Consider the following 21,277-nt stretch of genomic DNA (forward strand, 5'->3'; position numbering starts at 1 on the left):
TGCTATCTGGATGAGGGAACCCCACAAAATGAAAGCTTGTTGTTTTAATGCAAGCAGACCCCCTCAGCCTCAACACATGCTGGAGCTGGAGGAATTCATATCTGCATTAAACGGTTTTCTGTGTATTTTAAGTACAGAGAGCTCTGCAATCATGGTTAGCAACACCACCTCATCACTTCCACTGATGCCAGTAAATTACCTCACACAGGAGCGCCAATCAGTCAGTTGTTTAAGAGAGGATGTCTTCACATATGGTTTAATCTTTCGTGACCTTTCAACTGGTGGAAACTCCCCGTGGAGCTCCGTGGACTAACCTGAGGTTTAAGACTCTGACAGATATGGGTCAGTATTGGGAAAAGCATGCGATTAATCAGCCGTATAACGCTGTACTTCTGCCATGGACCCGTCGGTTTGGTGGAAGAGATCTCGTGATGGTGAATTTGATTGCGTGTAAAACAACACAGTCACGTGCCATTAAGACACATCATGCAGACCACCCACTTACATCCCCCCCGTTAAATTTCAGTTACCGAGATGCTTTCACATCGTTTGTACGGAGCTCATCTCTCACTCATTCATGCACACCAGAAAACCATCAAACACACTAAGCCCATTGTATACATTTTGATTGTTTTTGATCGTTCCATTGATGCTGGAGTTGCCTCACATCATTAAAGCCAAAGCTATCTTTGCACTCATACTGACAGAAGGCTATTTTGGAGGTTAGTATGTGGGGAGAGATATGTCAGCTGTTCAGCACTATGCTCCATCAAGCAAGCAAGCAAAAAAAAAAAAAAAGAAAAAAAAAAAGAAAGCACTATAGGCTGTCTGCTCTGGGGACGGGGAACGCAGCTTGCAAACCTGGTCATGCTCTCCTTTGGCTAAACGTTTGTTGTTAATCTTAAAGGCTTTGTGTGGAACAAGACAAGACTTGGACAGATACGTTGCCATGGTGGATGTATTATCCTCTTTTATTAGGTGAAGGCATTTTTTTTTTTTTTGTGTCATCGGTGTGACAAGACTCCATGCAAGGATGTATTCTTCTGAGAAAACCCCGTGAAAGTTGAAGGTGGGTGCATCGCTGCAGGTGATCTCATATTTACGTCGTTTTTCCTCTTAATCATTCTTTGTTTGCATACGCCAGTGATATATGCACAGTTATATCAAGATATGTACGTTTTTATGAAAGGTCAAAGTCTTTAACTTCCTTGGTATTTATTCATTTCTCCATTTTGGAGAAGATCGCAGATGGATTAGGGCTCGAGAAGTAATCTAGATAGAAGTTTGGCCAATTCACTCTGTTGTGTGACGCATTATGAAATGTTATTTTGGCTGGTAGGCAACGAGGAAGAATGGCCTTCCTCTTATCTCATAATGATAGTGGGAGGAGCCGACCTCAAGGGAGTGCGTCATGATTCCACATATTGTATCAATCAGTTTTGTGATCGGCAGTTCTCATTTGAGCACTAGTTTTTGTTTTTTTTAAAGCTTCCTGTTCTTCTGGGTTCAGCGTCTGCAGCCTGATCACAGCTGCGTTTATATTGGTGGTGCTGAGCTCAGCCAAGGGAGGTGATAGAGATTACTCCACTCTTCATTACGGAGGAGGACTGGCATGCCGTTGCGGCAGGGGTCAACCATATCAGAGTATATCCACCTTTGATAGGTCAATGTTGCTATTCCAGTGATGATTTATGGCGTTCATTAGCCTGAGAGGAGTTTGTTTGGCATGTGCAAGTTAAGTTGTGTCCAGAACAAACGGGTTATTTACAAAATATGTACAAAGAGAAGCTGAATGAAGCAGTAAATGTGAATGAGGTGTGAATGAGATGGTGGAAGCTGGTGCTTTTTACAGGATATCCTTTATAACAACACTAAAACCTATCATTTTCTGAGCCAGACTTGTAGCTGATATATATATTTTCATCATCACCATTATAGTTGTAGCCCTTCTGTGTTATAACTGTGGTAAAAAGCCAACAAGACTCCCCAATCGCACTGCGAGGAGAGCAGGAGGCATGGGGGAGAACATACCTGGAGGAATCGTAGCTGCTGCAAGTAAGTTCTTTCTTCACACAAAGAGTTCACTTTCAGTGTGGTAGCGAATGGGCTTTTGAATCTCTAACGCTGCGTGTCCGTGTGCCAGAGAACCGTCTGCAGGTGGTGAAGGGCTTAGAGGATGTGGAGGTGTCCGAGTGCGAGTGCTGCTCCTTTGAGGTGACCCTCAACCTGGCCTACATCGAGGGAGTGTGGACCAGAGATGGGCTGCAGCTCAAGTCCAAGCCCAACTGTCGCATCAGCAGGCACGGGAAGAAACACTCCCTCATCCTGAACAGGGTGGCTCTGGGAGACGCAGGCCTGTTCTCTTTCCAGGCCAAAGGCATTCAGACCTCGGGCAGACTCACTGTCACAGGTAATCTCACTACCATAGCCACAGTATTTAGTTGTGTGCATGTGACCAAGACCCTGGACATGTTGGGTCAAATCCGGGTCAAAGCCAAGACTCGACCAAGGCCTAAACATTCATATGAAGTGATAAAGTAATTCAATATGACTGTTTTACTACGTATACAATTACGAATGAGTAAACAAGTTATAAGAGAAGAAAAAGAGAGGGAGGCTGTTGTTCTTAGTCAGAATATTATATATCAGAAAATATAATGTAAAGTTGTTTTTTAGCCTTTTTCAGGGCTCTAGCAATAGTTTTGTTGGCTCATAACCAACTTGAAATAACTCAACAATTGTAGGATGGATTGGTATAAAACCTTTGCAGCCATCATGGTAGTTTTATGATCCCTGAACTTTTTCTCAAGCACCATGATTGGCATTTTTGGTTTATATTAGTTTATACACTAACAAAATGCGATCTTACTAGCAAAACTGATGAAGTTCTGTTTGGTTACCTTAACAGCATTTGCAGTCACGGTTTTGGTTATGTTCTGCCAGCTAGGGACATCCACATAGTGAAGGAGCTGGAGGATGTTGACACGATGGAACGCCAAACCGTGAACTTTGTGTGCGAGGCCAACCAGGTGGATTTGGATGGTCGGTGGTACAGAAACGACTGCAGAATTCGACCCGGAGACAACATCAAGATCAGACAACAGGGTGAGAGACCAGAAACATGAGCCTAAAGAGTATAAATACAACCCCGGGGCTCGCTTCATAGTACACACAACTTATAAATACTATCAGCTACACTACCAATACATCAAAATGATAAAACATTTTGATTGGATCTGATTGCAGGTAAAACTTACACCCTGATCTTCAAGTCAGTCAGGCCAGAAAATGCTGGAGAGATCAGATTCACTGCAGAGCGTGTCTCCTCCTATGCAACGCTCAAGGTGGAAGGTGAGCCTCCAGACTGTTTACGTCCTGATTTTTAACATGGATTTGTGGAGGATATGATTTGGTCGCAAGTTTCACAGCCCGCTCCTTCCTTCTTCAGAGCTCCCCGTCCAAATAGTGCGTCATCTGAGGGTCAAGATAGCCATGTATCGCCACCGGGGTCTGCTGGAATGCCAGGTGTCGCGGCCTAACGCTCAGGTCAGGTGGTACAAGAACCAGAGGGAGCTCCTGCCCAGTAAGAAGTACCAACTGATCAGCCAGGATGTCTACAGGCAGCTGACCATCGATGATGTCTGCTCCTCAGACGAGGACACCTACACCTGCGATGCAGGAGACGACAGCACCACCTGTCAGCTTCTGGTGGAGGGTGAGTTGGCTGCTTATTCATACAGAAAGCATCATGAATAATGTGTTCTAATGTGCAAACGATGCAAAAAAAGAGTGCTTTTTGTAATGTTATAAGCCAGTAGTAGTAATGTGTATCATGGCTGTACATGCAGAGCAGGCTATGAGCATAGTGCGGGGCATGAGCTCGGTGGAGGTGATGGAGCCAGAGCCAGCGCTGTTCCAGGTGGAGACGAACCTGAAATCAGGGAGGCCTCCCCGGTGGACCCTGAGCGGCGAGGTGCTGGAGCCCTGCGCAGCAGTGAACATCAACAGGGAGGGAACCCTCCACAGCCTCTGTCTCACCTCCACAGAGAGCTCCATGTCTGGCCCGGTGGTGTTCGTAGCTGGCAAGAGTCATTGTAAAGCTCAGCTTACTGTCAAAGGTGAGTTGACTAAACCTTTGGAATGGAATTATAGAAAGAATTTTTCTTAATCTTGTTATTATTAGCATACAGTAACAATCTAAACACCAGTAGGATTATTTATGGTATTGTGGTAACATTTTCATTTAAGTCCCCTTATTAAACAGTATTCAAACATATAATTAATGGTAAATAATACACTATAATTTAGTTTTATGGCATAATAAGGACGGCTGAAGTATTTATTAATGTACAGACTTTGTCAGTGATTAGAACTTCTCCTATAAAGACATATTTTATATTTTACATCGTTGTATTCATTATCTGTTCATATAGCAGCCTCCACTGTGGGTAAGACTTGTTGAGGAATACTTACAGCTACATTATATTGTGTTACAAAAAACATATTGAATGTGTATATACGGCTTATGATTGCTTAAAAAAGTAATTTCACAGTCCTGCTTTATGCCTCATATATTCTAATGTGCCCTATATCCTCTGCATGATCCTGAAAAGGATGAATTAAGTAAAATGAAGAAATTAATGATTTCGCCACCCCCCTCTAGAACGACCGCTGCAGGTCGCCCACCACTTGGAGGACGTGGAGGCGAAGGAGAACAGCTCTGTGACTCTGAGCTGTGCGTTCGGCCCCTCCCCGAGGGCGGTGCGGTGGTTTAAAGGCCGTACGGCTCTGAAGACCTCGAACAAGTACAGCATGAAGAGGGAAGGGAGGAGAGCGCAGCTGACCATTCACGGCCTGATAGGAATGGATGCAGGACAGTACCACTGCATGGCCGGGGGTTCTCAGAGCACAGCATACGTTAAGGTAGAAGGTAAGGTTTGAACCGATGCTTAAGTAATAACATTTTCTGCGCTGGATATTTGTTATTTTCATTTGATGATCATTTATTCCCCTCTTTTATTGTAGTGCGAACTCTGAAACTGGTTAAGCACCTCGAGGCGGTGGAAGTTGAGGAGGACGGCGTCGCCACCTTCTCGTGTGAGCTCAACTACGTGGTCGCCAACGTGGAGTGGCTCCTCAACAACGTCCGCCTCTACTGCAGCTCCACCAACAGGATCCAGCACATGGGCACGATGCACAGCCTCACAATCAAGAAGCTGCGGCCACAGCAGACCAGGGTCACCTTCAAAGCAGGGCTTCTCTCCCAGACGACCGTTTTAAGGGTCAAAGGTCAGCTAAACCGAAGTACTAATTGGTTTCTCGTCCTTGCATTTCTATGTTCCCTTTCTGAGACTCATGCACACTTATGTACGATGATCTTGGCCTCCAGAGAGGCCAGCGGTGTTCCTGAGATCTCTAGAGGATGCAGTAGGAGAAGAGCAAGGGGAGGTCTGCCTGCAGTGTGAAATTTCCAAAGAGACGGTGACCCCCGTTTGGAGGAAAGATGGTGCGGTCCTGACTGCTGATGATAAACACGAGTTCCTCCAGTTTGGGAAGTCCATGGCACTGATCATTCATTCCCTGAGCAAGGACGATGCTGGACATTACACCTGTGACCTGGGCACCAGCCAGACCAAGGCCAAAGTTACTGTACATGGTGAGTAGGAGACACAAATGGTGAGTTATGACCGATACAATAGTAGAAGGAACTTTGGGGAAGTTTTGAAGGGTGAACCTGAAAAATGTTAAATGATTTTCTGTGGTGTTATCTCACTATAAAGACATTTTTTACCCTAACAAGGCCGTTATTATATTCGTCCACAGACTTACACATCACTATTGTTCAACGTATGAAGACAACTTCGGTTCTGGAAGGCGAAATCTGCACTTTTGATTGTCACCTCTCGCATGATCTCGACGATGAGCCTTCCTGGACCATCAATGGCCAGGTGGTGGTCACCAATAGCCGTATTCAGGTCATCAACAACGGCCGCAAGTATAAAATGACCATTCGAGATGCCGTACTGACCGACGCTGGAGACGTGGTCTTCACAGTTAAAGACCTGAGCTGTAGGACCATGCTCTTTGTTAAAGGTGAATACCTGGTTGTCTCAGAATTAGCGACATTATTTTATTTCATTTGCATTTGTGTATGCAGGGGATACCCGACTGTGGTTTTTTAAATAGGCCATTTAGTAGATTCATTTGTCAAAAAAGGGTGCGATTCAATCCATTGCCCTCCTGCCCCAATTTAGAGAAGCCAGTGCACATCTTCAGGGAGCTTTTGAATGTCAAGGCGGTCCCGGGCGAGGACGCGGAGCTGAGCTGCGAGATCACCAAACCAGAAGTCACCATCCGTTGGCTGAAAAATGGCCGTGTGATCAGGGAGAGCCCCAAGTATGAGATGAGTGTGGAGAAGTACCTGGCGAGATTGGTGATCAAGAACGCCACCATCAGAGACTCTGGGGAGTACTGCTGTGAGGCCGAGGGCATGGCCACACGGGCCAAGCTGCATATCAGAGGTAGGTGAGGGCTTTCAAAATAAAAGTCGACGACGGTTGAATACAATGTAGTATTCCGTGAAAACGTCCTTATTTCTTTCAGAGCTCCAGCACACGTTTGCGAGGGAGATAATGGACGTGCGAGCAGAGGAAAAGGGTAAAGTGACCTTGGAGTGTGAGACCAGGCGGGCAGCCAAGCGGGTGACCTGGCTGAAGGGCATGGTGGAGCTGAGGTCCAGTAGGAAGTATGTCATCAGGCAGAAGGGCGTGGTGCTGTCGCTGACCATCTCCAGTCTGGAGAAGTCGGACACGGACGTTTACACGTGCGATGTCGGTACCATGCAGAGCCGGGCCCAGCTGACCGTGCTGGGTGAGAACATACTGAACAAAGGGCATTGCATGGTTGTGGTTCAGCTTCATGGTAGCTGGACTAAGGGGGGCTGTATGAGGGCCACATCAGGACGGCTCTTTATATTAAAAGGACCAAGATTTAGTGGCAGCTCGCCGTGAGGTTGCAGATTGTAGATATGAAGCGTTCATTCTAAGCTAATGAAAACCCAGCGATAGTTTCAGGATTATACAATAAAGAAAACATAATCATGAATATTATATTCAATTTTCTCTGAATGACGACTTGACTTTCCCATGTTTCTTTCAGGTCAGAAGGTGTTGATCCTCGATGAATTAGAGGACGTCGAGTGTCTAGAGGGTGACACGGTCACATTCAGGTGTCGAATCTGTCCCAGTGACTTCATCGGGGTCAAGTGGTACCTGGACGAGACTCTGCTGTACACCAATGAGCTCAATGAGATCCAGATGATCCACGGAGGCTACCACACCCTCACATTCAGACAGCTTGACCGCAAAGACACCGGCACCATCTCGTTTGCAGCGGGGGATAAAAGATCGTATGCCTCGCTGCTGGTTAGAGGTGAGGTTTTTAATCTGCTCTGGAGTTTTATTGTGTTTGCGTCCCATTTCTTAACTTGGCTTCATTTCTTCATGTTACCAGAGAGGCGTCCCACCATCATTAAGGCACTGGAGGACTGTGAGGCTTTTGAAGGCGGTGGTTTGGTTTTGTCTTGTGTGGCCTCCAAGCCGTGTCACATCCTGTGGTACAAAGACGGCTGTCTAATGTGGAACTCCTCACGGTATTTTGCCAGTCGTTCAGGCTGCGAGGCCCGGCTGACCATTCGGGAGGTCGGTAACAACGATGCCGGCGTGTACGAGTGCAGCGCTGGATCTGTTACCACCAGGGCCGTTGTTACGGTCAAAGGTATAACAGGACTGGTATTGCCTACTATTGCCTAACATTAAACGCCAGAGGGATGTATTAAACAGGAAACATTTGTAATAGGATTTCTGCTTACTGTTGAAAAATGAGTATCCTTGTGTTTTCCCTCTTTTTAAGCCATCCCAGCAGAGTTCACCCAGCCTCTGAAGTCTGTGGAGGCCAAAGAGGGCGAGACCGTGACCCTGACCTGTGAATACTCTCTGCCTGGGGTCCAGGTCCACTGGAAGAGAAGTTTTGAAAATATCAGGTCAGGAGACAAGTACCTGATTAAACAGAAGAAGACAATCAATTTCCTGACCATCAAAGCCCTGAAGCCCGAGGACTCGGGAGAATATACGTGTCAGTGCAGGGATCACAGCACTTCAGCGAGCCTCAAAGTACACAGTATGTCATTGACTTTTCATTATCTTCATATGTATTTCGTCAAACACCTACACAGTACACATCATCATAACATGGGAGTATATCTGAAAGTCAGATGCACATTAGCTCAGTCTATGGACATATGGAGTCACTTCACAAGATCATTTAAACTACAACCAGCACTGTAGAGGGGTTTTACCTTCCAGAATAAAATACATCATTGTCACTTTACTGTAATTGTGGATGCTTGGTTCTCTCCTCAGATCTGCCTGTATCATAAAAACATTGATTTTCAAATCATTACACAGTGATATGTGGTGTTCTGTTATAGAGGGTTAAGGTGGTTTGTGCTCTGTTTTAGTTGTTGTAAATGTTTTTGCTGACCTGCTGCCATATTGTGTATGTAATGCAGTCCCCATGCATCAAATGAACCATTTTCTTCCTGGTCCCAACTGTGTTGTTTTCCAGTGATTCCCATCACATTCACACAACAGCTAAAGAACACGCAAGTAGAGGAGGGAAGCAACGTCCTATTGCGCTGTGAGCTGTCTAAACCTGGATTCCCGGTAGAATGGAGCAAGGAACATGAGCTGTTGCATAACGGATTTAAATACCAGATAAGGAAAAGGGAGACCAACCTGGAGCTTCTGATCTGGAAGCCTGTTCCCGAGGACAGCGGGGTCTACAGCTGCAAGTGTGCTGATCAGGTGACATCTGCCACCGTCAAAATCACTGGTAGGACATCGTTTACTACTGGGCACATGGGGCTTAGTCATTTAGTGGTTCATTTCGACAAATAATGTTGATCTCACTCTATGGTCACAGCTCTCCCAGTAACCTTCAAGCAGAAGCTGAGGAATGTGCTGATTGAGGAGGGCAGCACTGCGGCTCTACGCTGTGAGCTGTCCAAGTCTGGTCACGCCGTGGAATGGAGGAAGAGCGGGAACGAACTCATCAGGAGCGGAGAGAAATATCACATGCGGCAGAGAGACATGCTGATCGAACTCAGGATCTTTGATGTTACACTGGAGGACAGCGACATCTACACATGCATCTGTGGAGACACGGAAACCACTGCGACGCTGACTGTTAATGGTAGGTGTTGGTTATGGACTGCGTTTCATCTGTATGATTTCTTCTTACCAACACAAAGCAACCGATTATGCAAAAGCAAAAAAGCATGATACATAAAAACTAGAATTTTCTTTCTCACAAACCTTACCTTATCTTTGCCTGTCAGCTCTTCCTGTTACTTTCAAGCAAAAGCTGAAGAACTTCCAAGTGGAGGAAGGACACAACGTCACACTGAGTTGTGAAATCTCTAAAGCGGGTGTCCCAGTGGAGTGGAGGCTTGGAGGAGATTTGCTGGAGAACGGGGAGAAGTACCAGATTAAGAAGAGGGGCTCGGCCCTGGAGTTGGTCATCAGAGATGCTGAGCCGGAAGACAGCGGGATCTACACCTGTGTGTGTAGAGAGCAGAGGACAAAGGCCACTGTTAAAGTTATTGGTATGTTCAACGTGTAAGAGGAATGTAGTATGTAGATCCTTTTTTTGTAAGTTTATTGAGATACTTAAACTAAAGTTAAAGGGTTTCAGATCAGAGGGATCACAGGCAGTCCTGGCCAATAAGCCTAGGTGGGCTTGGTTTTAAAGCTAGAGTGAAGATATTGATAATTAAACAAGACCTAAGGCCTCCATTGGTACCAACCATGTCATGTTAGTTTGTTGGAAAGGAGGTTAAATAGTCAGTGAATTGCAGCAAAATTTTGTTGAGGGAAAAACTGGCATGGACAAATCTGTGTAAAAAAAACCCCATCAACCCCAAACTTGCTGCAACAACTTATGAGACATAATAGACCATGGGATGCACCTTCAATTAAACTTCAGGTTCCCAGCTTTCATTCCACTTCTATGTGACAAATACTGTCGCTGTCACCCCCTAAAGATCCCTTGTGCCCCCTTAAAAAAAAAGACACAAATGGGTCTATGTGGATCTCTTTGGGTTATTGATTATCTGTGTTTTGACCAACAGCGGTTCCAGCTACATTTAAAGTAAGTCTGAAGAGCCAGGAGGCTGAAGAAGGGAACAGTGTGACTTTGTGCTGTGAGCTGTCAAAGAAGGGAGTCGCGGTGCAGTGGCAGAGAGACACTGAGCTGCTGTCTGAGGAGATGTATCGAGGGAAGTACGAGATGAAGCTGGAAGGAAAGACGGCTAGGATGACCATCCTCAACGTTCAAACTGAAGACGCAGCCAAGTACAGCTGCATCACAGGAAATCAGAAAACCACAGCTGAAGTCAAGGTCAAATGTAAGTTTGAAGTGTGCATTGACCAATGATGGCACATTTCATACCTGTTGTCCAAAGTAGCTTTGCAGAACATTTAAAATAATGATTATATGGTTATAACCATGTTATTCTGATAAAAAGCTGCTATTATATGTGATGCCCTTGGATCGTTTATGACTCAGCTGCTCCAGTTTATCTCTTACTTACTGAAGTTGTGCACCTGTGTCTCACATTATTTGATATAGTGAAAATCCCAAACCCCATGCATATATTATAAAAGTGGACAATAGGTGAGCTTGTCCCCCATTATGTTAAGAATGAAAAAAGAGCATCAGGAAAATGGAATGACTGTTCCTTGTATTGCAAAAAAGAGGCAAGCCCATTTGAATAAACTGTAGGTTGCAAATTAATGCAATCAACGAATACAGTCATTTCTTTCTAATATCCCCACAACAGCACTCCCCGTGACGTTTAAACGAGAGATCCGGCACCTGATGGTGAAGGAGGGCGACAGTGGAGTTTTCTGCTGTGAGCTCTCCAGACCCGGAGCTCCAGTGGAGTGGAGGAGAGGCAGGGCGGTCCTGAAGCCTGGAAAGAAATACGAGATGAAGCAGGAGGGACCTTTCACCAAACTGGTCATCAACAACGTAGAGGAGAGCGACGCCGGCAAATATATCTGCAAGACTAATGACAGCCAATCAACTGCTGAGCTCACCGTTGAAGGCAAGTCAAAACTCCCTGACATGTTGGTTTCATCGTTTTGTGAAGCACATTTCTTCCTCTTTAAAGAAAAAAAAAACATTTCCAATGTATTCAACAGAATCAGCTGAAAGCCGACGCCAAAGAGGTCAGCTCTAATGTAGTACAATTAAAGACAAAATAGACCCAGTGGGTATTTTGTACCGTGTGAGCTCCATTGTAAAGCTTCACTTAAGCTCAATGGAGAGATTATTCCATATCTTGTTCTGTTTATGACGTAATGTCACAGCACTCGGCGTGTGCTGTACATTACTTCTCATGAGCTGGGTGAAAAGATCCAGTCGATGGGATATGGATTTTTAGGCAATGGCTTGCGACTCAATACATTTACATGTTTCATATGTAATATATCATTCAATACATTCCACTGTCCTGTTTGCATTGAATGGTTGGTTTCGGAAAAAAAACCTGATTATGAGCATGACAGAATGTGTTGTGAACATATCTGCTGTGTCTCTTACATCACCATTACAATGTGACTTCCATGTAATACTGATTATGTTTCCTGTCATACTACAGTTAAGAAAATGTGTTAATTGAACATGTGAAATGTGCATGATCAGATAGTTATCCCCTCTTTAGCTGTTTTGGTCCAGCCCTCCATTGACCCTTATTTGGCTCTAAATGTTCATTCTTGTTAAAGCTTCAAGCAGTCATTTTGTAGATTTCCTCTAACGTGACGATAAATTATAAGTGTAGGATACACTTTTTTTGGGAAAGAATCTTTTTTGTAAGATTTGCCTCTGAATTGACAGAGTTACCACCGAGTTTTAAGATGCCGCTGGTCAACCAGGAGGCGACGGAGGGCAACAGTGTGGTCCTGCGCTGTGAGCTCAACAAACCTGCCCCTTCGGTGGAGTGGAGGAGGAGAGGAGAGCCGCTGAAACATGGAGACAAATACCAGATGAGGAAGAAGGACCTTCAGGCGGAGATGAAGATTGCGGACCTGAGTCTGGACGACACCGGAGATTATTCCTGCATATGTGGAGAGGAGAGTACGAAAGCTGGGCTCATCGTGAATGGTGAGTACCGCACATACTAAAATACGTTGTATGGTTTGTGTAAAATGTAAAATGTTGGAAACTAAAGGTAGTGATCCAGAAGATCAACAGACATTCCTCCACATGAAAATGTTTTCAATTACTTGGATATTTCTCCTGCGGTCTGGCTCTAGAGCGCCCCATCGAGTTCCTTCGAGAGCTGAAGAACATTCAGGTGCAGGAGGGCAACGGAGTGACGCTCTGCTGTGAGCTCTCCAAACCCGGCGTCGCGGTGCAGTGGAAGAAGGGAGACAACGCGTTGACCAACGGAGATAAACACCAGATAAAGCAGAGCGGCTCCGCCTTGGAGCTCCTCATCAGGAAAAGCCAGCCGGAGGACAGTGGCACATACAGCTGTGTCTGTGATGACATAAAAACTACAGCCACCATCATCATCACCGGTGAGAGCCGTTACACATGATCATGTTTTGGTAACTTGGCCATCTTATGCAGTAGTTTTGCGTTTTGTCTCTCAGCGATCCCGGTAACGTTCAAGCAAAAGCTGAAGAACCAGGAAGCGGTGGAGGAGAGCAGTGTGACGCTGCGCTGTGAGCTCTCGAAACCGGGAGTCCCAGTGGAATGGAGGAAAGATGCTCAACTTCTGAAGGAGGGACAGAAATATCAGATGAAACAGGAAGGCAGGATGGCTGAGATGCTGATCAGAAACTTGGCTCTCACAGATTTGGGGGAGTACAGCTGTTTTGTCGGCACCGTTGTGACTTCAGCCGACATCAAAGTAAGAGGTAGGTTTCACCCGGAAAGACACTGTTCAGCTGCTAATTCTGTTTCTTAACTAAAGCCAAATTTGGCTTTAATTGGTTGTTTGTTTTCCTCAGAAATTCCGGTAACATTTAAACAAGAGGTGGAGAATTTGACGGTGAAGGAAGGGGACAGTGGGGTTTTCTGCTGTGAGCTCTCCAAACCCGGAGCGCCTGTGGACTGGAGGAAAGGCAGAGTCATCCTCAAACCTGGATACAAATATGAAATGAAACAGGAGGGACGTCTCACTAAACTGATCATCAACAACATTGAGGACAATGATGCTGGGAAATACACCTGCAAGACTAAAGACACCCAATCAACGGCTGAGCTCACCGTCAAAGGTAAAGACTTAGACTGAAAGAACAATGTTATCCAATTCAAATTTTGGAATAAGAATTCCTCAATCACTTGCTACTAATTAATTGGACATTTTCCAAAGAAAATAACCAGTGCTTGGTCCTTGCAGCTCCTCCCATCACATTCAAGACCAAGTTAAAGAACCAGCAGGTGGAGGAGGAGAACAGCGTGACGTTGAACTGCGAGCTGTCCAAGCCCGGCCTCGCTGTGGAGTGGAGGAAAGGACAAGAGCTGCTGAAGAACAATTTCAAGTACCAGATTAAAAATCGAAACAGCAGCATGGAGCTGACCATCAAAAACACGCAGCTGGAGGACAGCGGCCTTTACAGCTGCATCTACGGCGACACCAAGACCACGGCCAACGTTACCATTACACGTAAGGGAAGGTGGCAAATGAAAGCTTTTTTTTTTTCTTCTTTTCAGAAATTAAGAAGAAAAAGACACACCTTTAAAGTTGTGCATTAGAATGAATAAGGGAGTAAAATGGGGACAATATATCTTCCAGGAAAACAGATGTCACACTCCCAACCCAACCTGTTGAAATGTTGTTGGTTTTGCTTATTTTATATATTCTTTTTGTGTTTTTTATTGTAGAACAATGGTGTTATAATCTGATTTCAAAAGCAGTGTTTTGAACTTATAACAGTCAATGGAAGGCTAACATAAAAAAACTATACAACGTTAACTTTTTCCACAGCTATCCCCCTCACCTTTAAAATGGGTCTGAAGAACCAGGAGGCCCCTGAAGGAGGCGATGTGTCCCTTCGCTGTGAGCTGTCCAAGGCCGGGGTGCCCGTGCAGTGGTGGAAGGGGGAGGATCAGCTCCATCATGGGGGAAGATTTCAGATGACGCTGAAGGGGAAGACGGCTGAAATGCACATCAAGAACGTCCTGCCCGAGGATGTTGGCGAGTACAGCTGCGTCTTGGGAGAGCAGAAGACAACGGCTGAAGTCAACGTGAGAGGTACTCGACATGTCGCTATTTATACTCACACTTAAAACTTCTCGCTGTAAATTCAACTTTTGTAACATGCCGTGTCCTTTCCTTCCGTTACCAGCGGCAGCATCGGTGTTCTTTGAGAAGGAGCTGGAGAACCAAGCGGTGATGGAGGGCAAATCTGTGCTGCTGTCTTGTGAAATTTCCAGCGCTAATGTCCCCGTCACTTGGAAGAAGGACAACACTGTGTTGGAAGCAGGAGGGCGATACATTATAAATAAGAAAGGCCCCACACACACCCTGGAGATCAAGAAACTGCATCTGGAGGATACTGGAGAGTATTGCTGTATCACCAGAGGCAAGAAGACCATTGCCAAGCTGATTGTGAGGGGTAGGTGGATACAACTGAAGAGTTTTATCCTTTATTTGCTGAAATATTTGACTAACTCATTTATCACATTGCGCCATGAATTAAAAAAACCAACAGGCCATTTTCATCTAAGTTGCTGCAAATATTTCACCTTCCATCTCTAAAAGCCCAGCTGTATATAGCTTCCTCTTCCTCCGCAGAGCGCGTGCGAATTGTAACAGAGCTGCAAGGTATAACGGTGACCGCGGGTGAGGACGCCATGTTTGTGTGCGAGCTGAGCCATGCAGATGTGAGTGAGGGCGTCTGGTGGCTCGGCCCCAGCCCTCTGCAGAAGAACGAGATGAACCAGATGACGTGCCGGGGTCGCCAACACTGCCTGGTCCTCACCATGACGACACCGGAGGAGACCGGCATCGTGGCGTTTGTGGTTGGGGAGGAGAGGACCTCTGCACGTCTGCTTGTTGTTCCCAAGGCCAAAGGTGAGCAGAAATATGTGGGATGGAAGTTGTCGTTTAAAAAAATGATTCTGTTCTGATTCTAAAGTGGCATTTTGATTTAAAATTCTAGTTCTATTTGAGGAGAAGCCAAAAGACGTCGTGATCATGGAAGGAGAGACAGCCACTCTGTCCTGCACAGTGTCCGACTTCACTTCCCTGGTTACATGGAGGCGCAATCATATCCCCCTCCAAAATGGTGAAAAATATGAGATACGTAAGGAGGGGAAAGTCAACCTCTTGCTTGTCCATGATGTGGATCCCCTGGATGCTGGCACGTACTTCTGTGATACAGGAGATGCGCAGAGCAGTGCCAAACTTACTGTAACAGGTACAAATGGATGTAATGATGCTAGATAGTGGATTGTATTATGTACTATGTCTGCTTTACTGCTATCTTAAATCTTAAAAAATGACTCCATTATTACACCACACACCTTTTTCTCTCCTATTTCCCCAGAGCTCCCTCCGTTCTTCCAAGAAGAATTGCAGAGTGTGGAAGCGGACGAGGGAGGTTCAGCCTCTCTGTACTGTGAACTGTCTAAACTCGGAGTGCCGATTCAATGGATGAAGAACAGACTGCCACTTAGATCCAGCAGGAAGTATGAGATCAGGCAGGATGGCTGCCTCCTCCAGCTTCACGTCAAGGACCTCAAACTCGAGGACAGCGGCCACTACTCGTGTCAAGCAGGAACTGCAGAGACCGCTGCGACTGTGTCAGTGAAAGGTGTGAACAATTGCTCCGTTTGCATTCGATTTTTTAAGCATTATTTTTGCATTTATTAATGGAAAAGACAGTGATGGAGGGGTTGAGAAAGAGGGAATGACGTGCACAGGTCAGACCTGAACCCATGGCTGCTGCAGTAAGGACTCAGCCTGGCATATGGACATTTAACCATACAGCAATATTGAATGTGCTGCAAATTTGACTATATCAGACATCATAAAAAAGTTCAGTTTTTGCCCGTTACTCTTGAATTTCTGGAACTCATCTCATTTTCAAACATAGCACTTGTAATACAAAAGTGACCAAATGTGACTTAATCAGTACAGTTTGTTGTCACTACTGATATCAGTGCAGTCCACATACTTGCATCAAGTAAAATGATGCTTCGAAATTCAAATTTTTATGTATATTTTTTTCTCTTCCCAACCCTTTTCTCTCAGAGCTCCCACCATTCTTCAAGAAAGAATTAAGAAGTGTGGAGGCTGAGGAGGAAGGTACAGCCTCTCTGTACTGTGAGCTGTCTAAACCTGGAGTATCGGTGCAATGGAAGAAGAACAGGCTGCCACTGAGAGCCAGCGGAAAGTACGAGATGAAACAAGATGGCTGCCTCCTGCAGCTGCACATCAAGGATCTCAAACCTGGGGACAGTGGCAGCTACACCTGTCAAGCAGGAAGTGCAGAGACCACTGCTACTGTGACGGTTAAAGGTTTGTGCTTTTCGGGATTTGCATGGAGATGAAAACGTCAGTATTTTTGGGATAATCAAAACGTTCCTGAAATGCTATATGCTTTATTATCTATCACATAAATCGATGTAATTTCTGCTACGTATTTTAGCTTATCTTGCTAATGTCGTAGATGTTTCTTCTATTAAACTAAAACCATTTTACCTATTTTTCCCCAGAGCTCCCAGCTTTCTTCAAAGAAGAACTGCAGAACGTGAAGGCTGAAGAAGGAGGTACAGCCTCCCTGTGCTGTGAGCTGTCTAAGCCTGGCGTACCGGTACAATGGGAGAAGAACAGGCAGCCATTGAGAGCCGGCAGGAAGTATGAGATGAAGCAGGATGGCTGCCTCCTGCAGCTTCACATTAAAGACCTCAAACTTGAAGACAGGGGAAGCTACTCGTGTCAAGCAGCAAGCGCAGAGACCACTGCTACTCTATCAGTAAAAGGTTTGTACATTTGGAAAACGGCAAGGTACATTTTGCAGTAAAGTTTTAAATCATTGACAGCTATTTTTCAAATAACGACTTGTTATCATCTGAACTTGCCCAAACTCAATATTTATCAGTGGTGCAAACATTACTCATCTATTGTCTACATCTTATTTAGCCTTTGCTTGATAATACAATTTCTGTTCTACAAAAACATTCCACTTTCTCACTCCCTAAAAATGTATATTTCTCAGAGCTCCCACCATATTTCAAAGAAGAATTGCAGAAGTTGAAGGTGGAGGAGGGAGCTACAGCCTCGCTGTGCTGTGAGCTGTCTAAAGCTGGCGTGTCGGTACAATGGAAGAAGAATGAGCAGCCGTTGAGAGCCAGCAGGAAGTATGAGATGAAGCAAGATGGCTGCATCGTCCAGCTTCACATCAAAGATCTCAAACCCGAGGACAGCGGCAGCTACACGTGTCAAGCAGAACGTGCAGAGACCACTGCTACTGTGACAGTGAAAGGTGTGGGGTTTTGGATAATTCTGTCTTTATCACAACATTTTAGTCAGAGAATTGAATTTATTATATTGTTAAATGCTTTCCTGTACTTCTCTGGTTTATCTGGTAGTCATTATGACATCCTAGACTATATGGTAAACCCACTCACTTAGATAATAGGAAAAAACAAAACCGTACAAATTCTGTCCTGGCGAGGAATATAGCTGTGTTCCCATCACATGTACAATTCTGTTTTTTTTTCTTGACAATTTTCCCAGAGCTCCCACCATTCTTCAAGGAAGACATGGAAAGTGTGGAGGCTGAGGAGGGAGGTACAGCCTCTCTGTCCTGTGAGCTGTCTAAACCTGGAGTATCGGTGCAATGGAGGAAGAACAGGCTGCCACTGAGAGCCAGCAGGAAGTACGAGATGAAACAAGATGGCTGCCTCCTCCAGCTGCACATTAAGGATCTCAAACCCGAGGACAGTGGCAGCTACACGTGTCAAGCAGAACGTGCAGAGACCACTGCTACTGTGACAGTGAACGGTGTGTGCATTCGGCTGTGAACAATTGAGTGTTTTTCTCTGCATGTATTTAAGCATGTCAAAGTTCAATGAACTTATGTTTTATCTTGCTTTTATTGCATTTCTACTATCTCCATTATACATTGGTTGAAAAGCTTTGATGATATCTGCATGACCAAACAAGTTTTCTCTTTTCACTTAAGATATACCATTTTTTTTTCCAAATCCATAACCATTTTTCAGAGCTCATACCATTCTTCAACAAAGAATTACAAAGTGTGGAGGCTGAGGAGGGAGCTACAGCCTCTCTGTGCTGTGAGCTGTCTAAATCTGGAGTGCCAGTACAATGGAAGAGGAACGGGCTGCCACTGAGAGCAAACAGGAAGTATGAGATGAAACAGGATGGCTGCCTCTTCCAGCTCCACATCAAGGATCTCAAACCCGACGACAGTGGCAGCTACACCTGCCAAGCAGACAGTGCAGAGACCACTGCTACTGTGACAGTAAAAGGTTTGTGCATTTTAAGAGAGAAAAAAAGTGTAGCAGTAATGCATGATTTCAAACATGCTAAAATCTGAATTAGGCTATTGATGATTGTCTAAACTTTCAGTAATGTACAGAGCTGTATTAGAATCCCAACCATCAACAATGCATGGTAGCTGAGAAGTCTCAATCCTGTATCATTAAAGACAATTTGGTTCCATTCCAGTTAGGTTTCAAGCATTTTCCCATTATACTTATTGTTTGCCAATCCTTACCTATTTTCCCCAGAGCTCCCACCATACTTCAAGAAAGACCTACTGAGTGTAAAGGCTGAGGAGGGAGGTACAGCCTCGCTGTGCTGTGAGCTGTCTAAAGCTGGCGTGTCAGTACAATGGAAGAAGAACAGGCTGCCGCTGAGATCGAACAGGAAGTATGAGATGAAGCAAGATGGCTGCCTCTACCAGCTGCACATCAAGGATCTCAAACCTGACGACAGTGGCAGCTACACATGTCAAGCCGAAACTGCAGAGACCACTGCTACTGTGACAGTGAAAGGTGTGTATGTTGGCAATTTGCATTGCAATGGCAAATTCAATGTTAAAGTGTTACACAATACAAGTTAAAGTACGTTCATATGGTTGTCCAACACTACTATATGCAGCTTTTGTTTTAAACCCTCCTACATTATAAGTTGGTAGAACATTATTGATACCATAAAATACAAGCTTGTCCTCTAAACATGTTCCCATTACACTTAGGATATGTGATTTTTTACAATCTGTACCCATTTCCCAGAGCTCCCACCATTCTTCAAGGAAGACTTGGAAAGTGTGGAGGCTGAGGAGGGAGGTACAGCCTCTCTGTACTGTGAGCTGTCTAAACCTGGAGTATCAGTGCAATGGAGGAAGAACAGGCTGCCACTGAGAGCCAGCAGGAAGTACGAGATGAAGCAAGATGGCTGCCTCCTGCAGCTGCACATCAAGGATCTCAAACCTGAGGACAGTGGCAGCTACACATGTCAAGCAGGAAGTGCAGAGACCACTGCTACTGTGACAGTGAACGGTGTGTATGTTTGGAAATTTGCATAGCACTGAAAAAATCAATGTCAGCAATGTACTCAAACACAGAGTACAATTTAAAGTATGTTATTATGATTGACTAACACTTCTACTATATGTTGCTTTTATTTTAAACCCGTCTCGATTATAAATGGTCAGAAAATTATTGATACTATAAGTATCGAAAAACACAATATTGTCATCTTCTTGTGTTAAACATGTTGCCAATACACTGAAGATATATATTTTTTTCAATCTGTACCCATTTCCCAGAGCTCCCACCATTCTTCAAGGAAGACTTGGAAAGTGTGGAGGCTGAGGAGGGAGGTACAGCCTCTCTGTGCTGTGAGCTGTCTAAACCTGGGGTATCGGTGCAATGGAGGAAGAACAGGCTGCCACTAAGAGCCAGCAGGAAGTACGAGATGAAACAAGATGGCTGCCTCCTGCAGCTGCACATCAAGGATCTCAAACCCGAGGACAGTGGCAGCTACACGTGTCAAGCAGAACGTGCAGAGACCACTGCTACTGTGACAGTGAACGGTGTGTATTTTTGGAAATTTGCATAGCACTGAAAAAAAAATCAATGTTAGCAATGTACTCAAACACAGAGTACAATTTAAAGTATGTTATTATGGTTGTCTAACACTTCTACTATATATTTGCTATTTTAAACCCGTCTAGATTATAAATTGTCAGAAAAGTATTGATACTATATGTATCGAAAAACACAATATTGTCATCTTCTTGTGTTAAACATGTTCCCAATACACTGAAGATATACATATTTTTTCAATCTGCACCCATTTCCCAGAGCTCCCACCATTCTTCAAGGAAGACTTGGAAAGTGTGGAGGATGGGGAGGGAGGTACAGCCTCTCTGTCCTGTGAGCTGTCTAAACCTGGAGTATCAGTGCAATGGAGGAAGAACAGGCTGCCACTGAGAGCCAGCAGGAAGTATGAGATGAAGCAAGATGGCTGCCTCCTCCAGCTGCACATCAAGGATCTCAAACCTGACGATAGTGGCAGCTACACGTGTCAAGCAGGAAGTGCAGAGACCACTGCTACTGTGACAGTCAAAGGTTTGTATGCTTGGCAATTTGCAAAGCAATGAAATAAATCTGTCAGCAATGTACTCAAACACTCACCCAATACAATTCAAAGTACTTTCATATGGCTGTATACACCTTCTAGTATATATTATCTTGCTTTTATTGCAAACCCACCTACATCATAATTTGGCAGAACATTATTGATACTATATGTATTCCAAAACACAATCTTGTCCCCTTTTGATGTTACACATTTTCCCATTACACTTTAAGATATGGGATTTTTTTAACAATCTGATCCATTTCCCAGAGCTCCCACCATTCTTCAAGGAAGACTTGGAAAGTGTGGAGGCTGAGGAGGGAGGTACAGCCTCTCTGTCCTGTGAGCTGTCTAAACCTGGAGTATCGGTGCAATGGAGGAAGAACAGGCTGCCACTAAGAGCCAGCAGGAAGTATGAGATGAAGCAAGATGGCTGCCTCCTGCAGCTGCACATCAAGGATCTCAAACCGGACGACGGTGGCAGCTACACATGCCAAGCAGGAAGTGCAGAGACCACTGCTACTGTGACAATCAAAGGTGTGTGCATCTTGATATCTAATTGGCAATTTTACAGGAACAATATAA

At 44.8% G+C, this 21,277-nt stretch overlaps 1 protein-coding gene across 1 annotated transcript in view; it reads left to right on the plus strand.

Moving 5' to 3' along the window:
- The first annotated feature begins 850 nt into the window (after window positions 1–850).
- Window positions 851–21,277, plus strand: part of obscna (obscurin, cytoskeletal calmodulin and titin-interacting RhoGEF a) — a 43,655-nt gene continuing 23,228 nt past the window's right edge. The window contains exons 1-41 of the mRNA XM_084011226.1: window positions 851–1,069; window positions 1,939–2,055; window positions 2,144–2,410; window positions 2,944–3,105; window positions 3,247–3,351; window positions 3,449–3,715; window positions 3,849–4,118; window positions 4,664–4,930; window positions 5,026–5,289; window positions 5,390–5,656; window positions 5,824–6,093; window positions 6,255–6,521; window positions 6,604–6,870; window positions 7,159–7,431; window positions 7,513–7,776; window positions 7,912–8,178; window positions 8,626–8,892; window positions 8,983–9,252; window positions 9,398–9,664; window positions 10,190–10,465; window positions 10,901–11,167; window positions 11,959–12,225; window positions 12,378–12,644; window positions 12,720–12,986; window positions 13,080–13,346; window positions 13,472–13,738; window positions 14,060–14,326; window positions 14,421–14,690; window positions 14,870–15,148; window positions 15,237–15,494; window positions 15,624–15,890; window positions 16,331–16,597; window positions 16,795–17,061; window positions 17,298–17,564; window positions 17,819–18,085; window positions 18,307–18,573; window positions 18,835–19,101; window positions 19,342–19,608; window positions 19,878–20,144; window positions 20,416–20,682; window positions 20,963–21,229. Coding sequence (XP_083867352.1) covers window positions 2,016–2,055; window positions 2,144–2,410; window positions 2,944–3,105; window positions 3,247–3,351; window positions 3,449–3,715; window positions 3,849–4,118; window positions 4,664–4,930; window positions 5,026–5,289; window positions 5,390–5,656; window positions 5,824–6,093; window positions 6,255–6,521; window positions 6,604–6,870; window positions 7,159–7,431; window positions 7,513–7,776; window positions 7,912–8,178; window positions 8,626–8,892; window positions 8,983–9,252; window positions 9,398–9,664; window positions 10,190–10,465; window positions 10,901–11,167; window positions 11,959–12,225; window positions 12,378–12,644; window positions 12,720–12,986; window positions 13,080–13,346; window positions 13,472–13,738; window positions 14,060–14,326; window positions 14,421–14,690; window positions 14,870–15,148; window positions 15,237–15,494; window positions 15,624–15,890; window positions 16,331–16,597; window positions 16,795–17,061; window positions 17,298–17,564; window positions 17,819–18,085; window positions 18,307–18,573; window positions 18,835–19,101; window positions 19,342–19,608; window positions 19,878–20,144; window positions 20,416–20,682; window positions 20,963–21,229 — 10,210 coding nt within the window. The 5' untranslated portion in view covers window positions 851–1,069; window positions 1,939–2,015. The remainder of the gene's footprint in view (window positions 1,070–1,938; window positions 2,056–2,143; window positions 2,411–2,943; window positions 3,106–3,246; window positions 3,352–3,448; window positions 3,716–3,848; window positions 4,119–4,663; window positions 4,931–5,025; window positions 5,290–5,389; window positions 5,657–5,823; window positions 6,094–6,254; window positions 6,522–6,603; window positions 6,871–7,158; window positions 7,432–7,512; window positions 7,777–7,911; window positions 8,179–8,625; window positions 8,893–8,982; window positions 9,253–9,397; window positions 9,665–10,189; window positions 10,466–10,900; window positions 11,168–11,958; window positions 12,226–12,377; window positions 12,645–12,719; window positions 12,987–13,079; window positions 13,347–13,471; window positions 13,739–14,059; window positions 14,327–14,420; window positions 14,691–14,869; window positions 15,149–15,236; window positions 15,495–15,623; window positions 15,891–16,330; window positions 16,598–16,794; window positions 17,062–17,297; window positions 17,565–17,818; window positions 18,086–18,306; window positions 18,574–18,834; window positions 19,102–19,341; window positions 19,609–19,877; window positions 20,145–20,415; window positions 20,683–20,962; window positions 21,230–21,277) is intronic.

This window comes from Eutrigla gurnardus (assembly GCF_963514095.1).
Source record: "Eutrigla gurnardus genome assembly, chromosome: 6".
NCBI classification, from domain to species: Eukaryota; Metazoa; Chordata; class Actinopteri; order Perciformes; family Triglidae; genus Eutrigla; species Eutrigla gurnardus.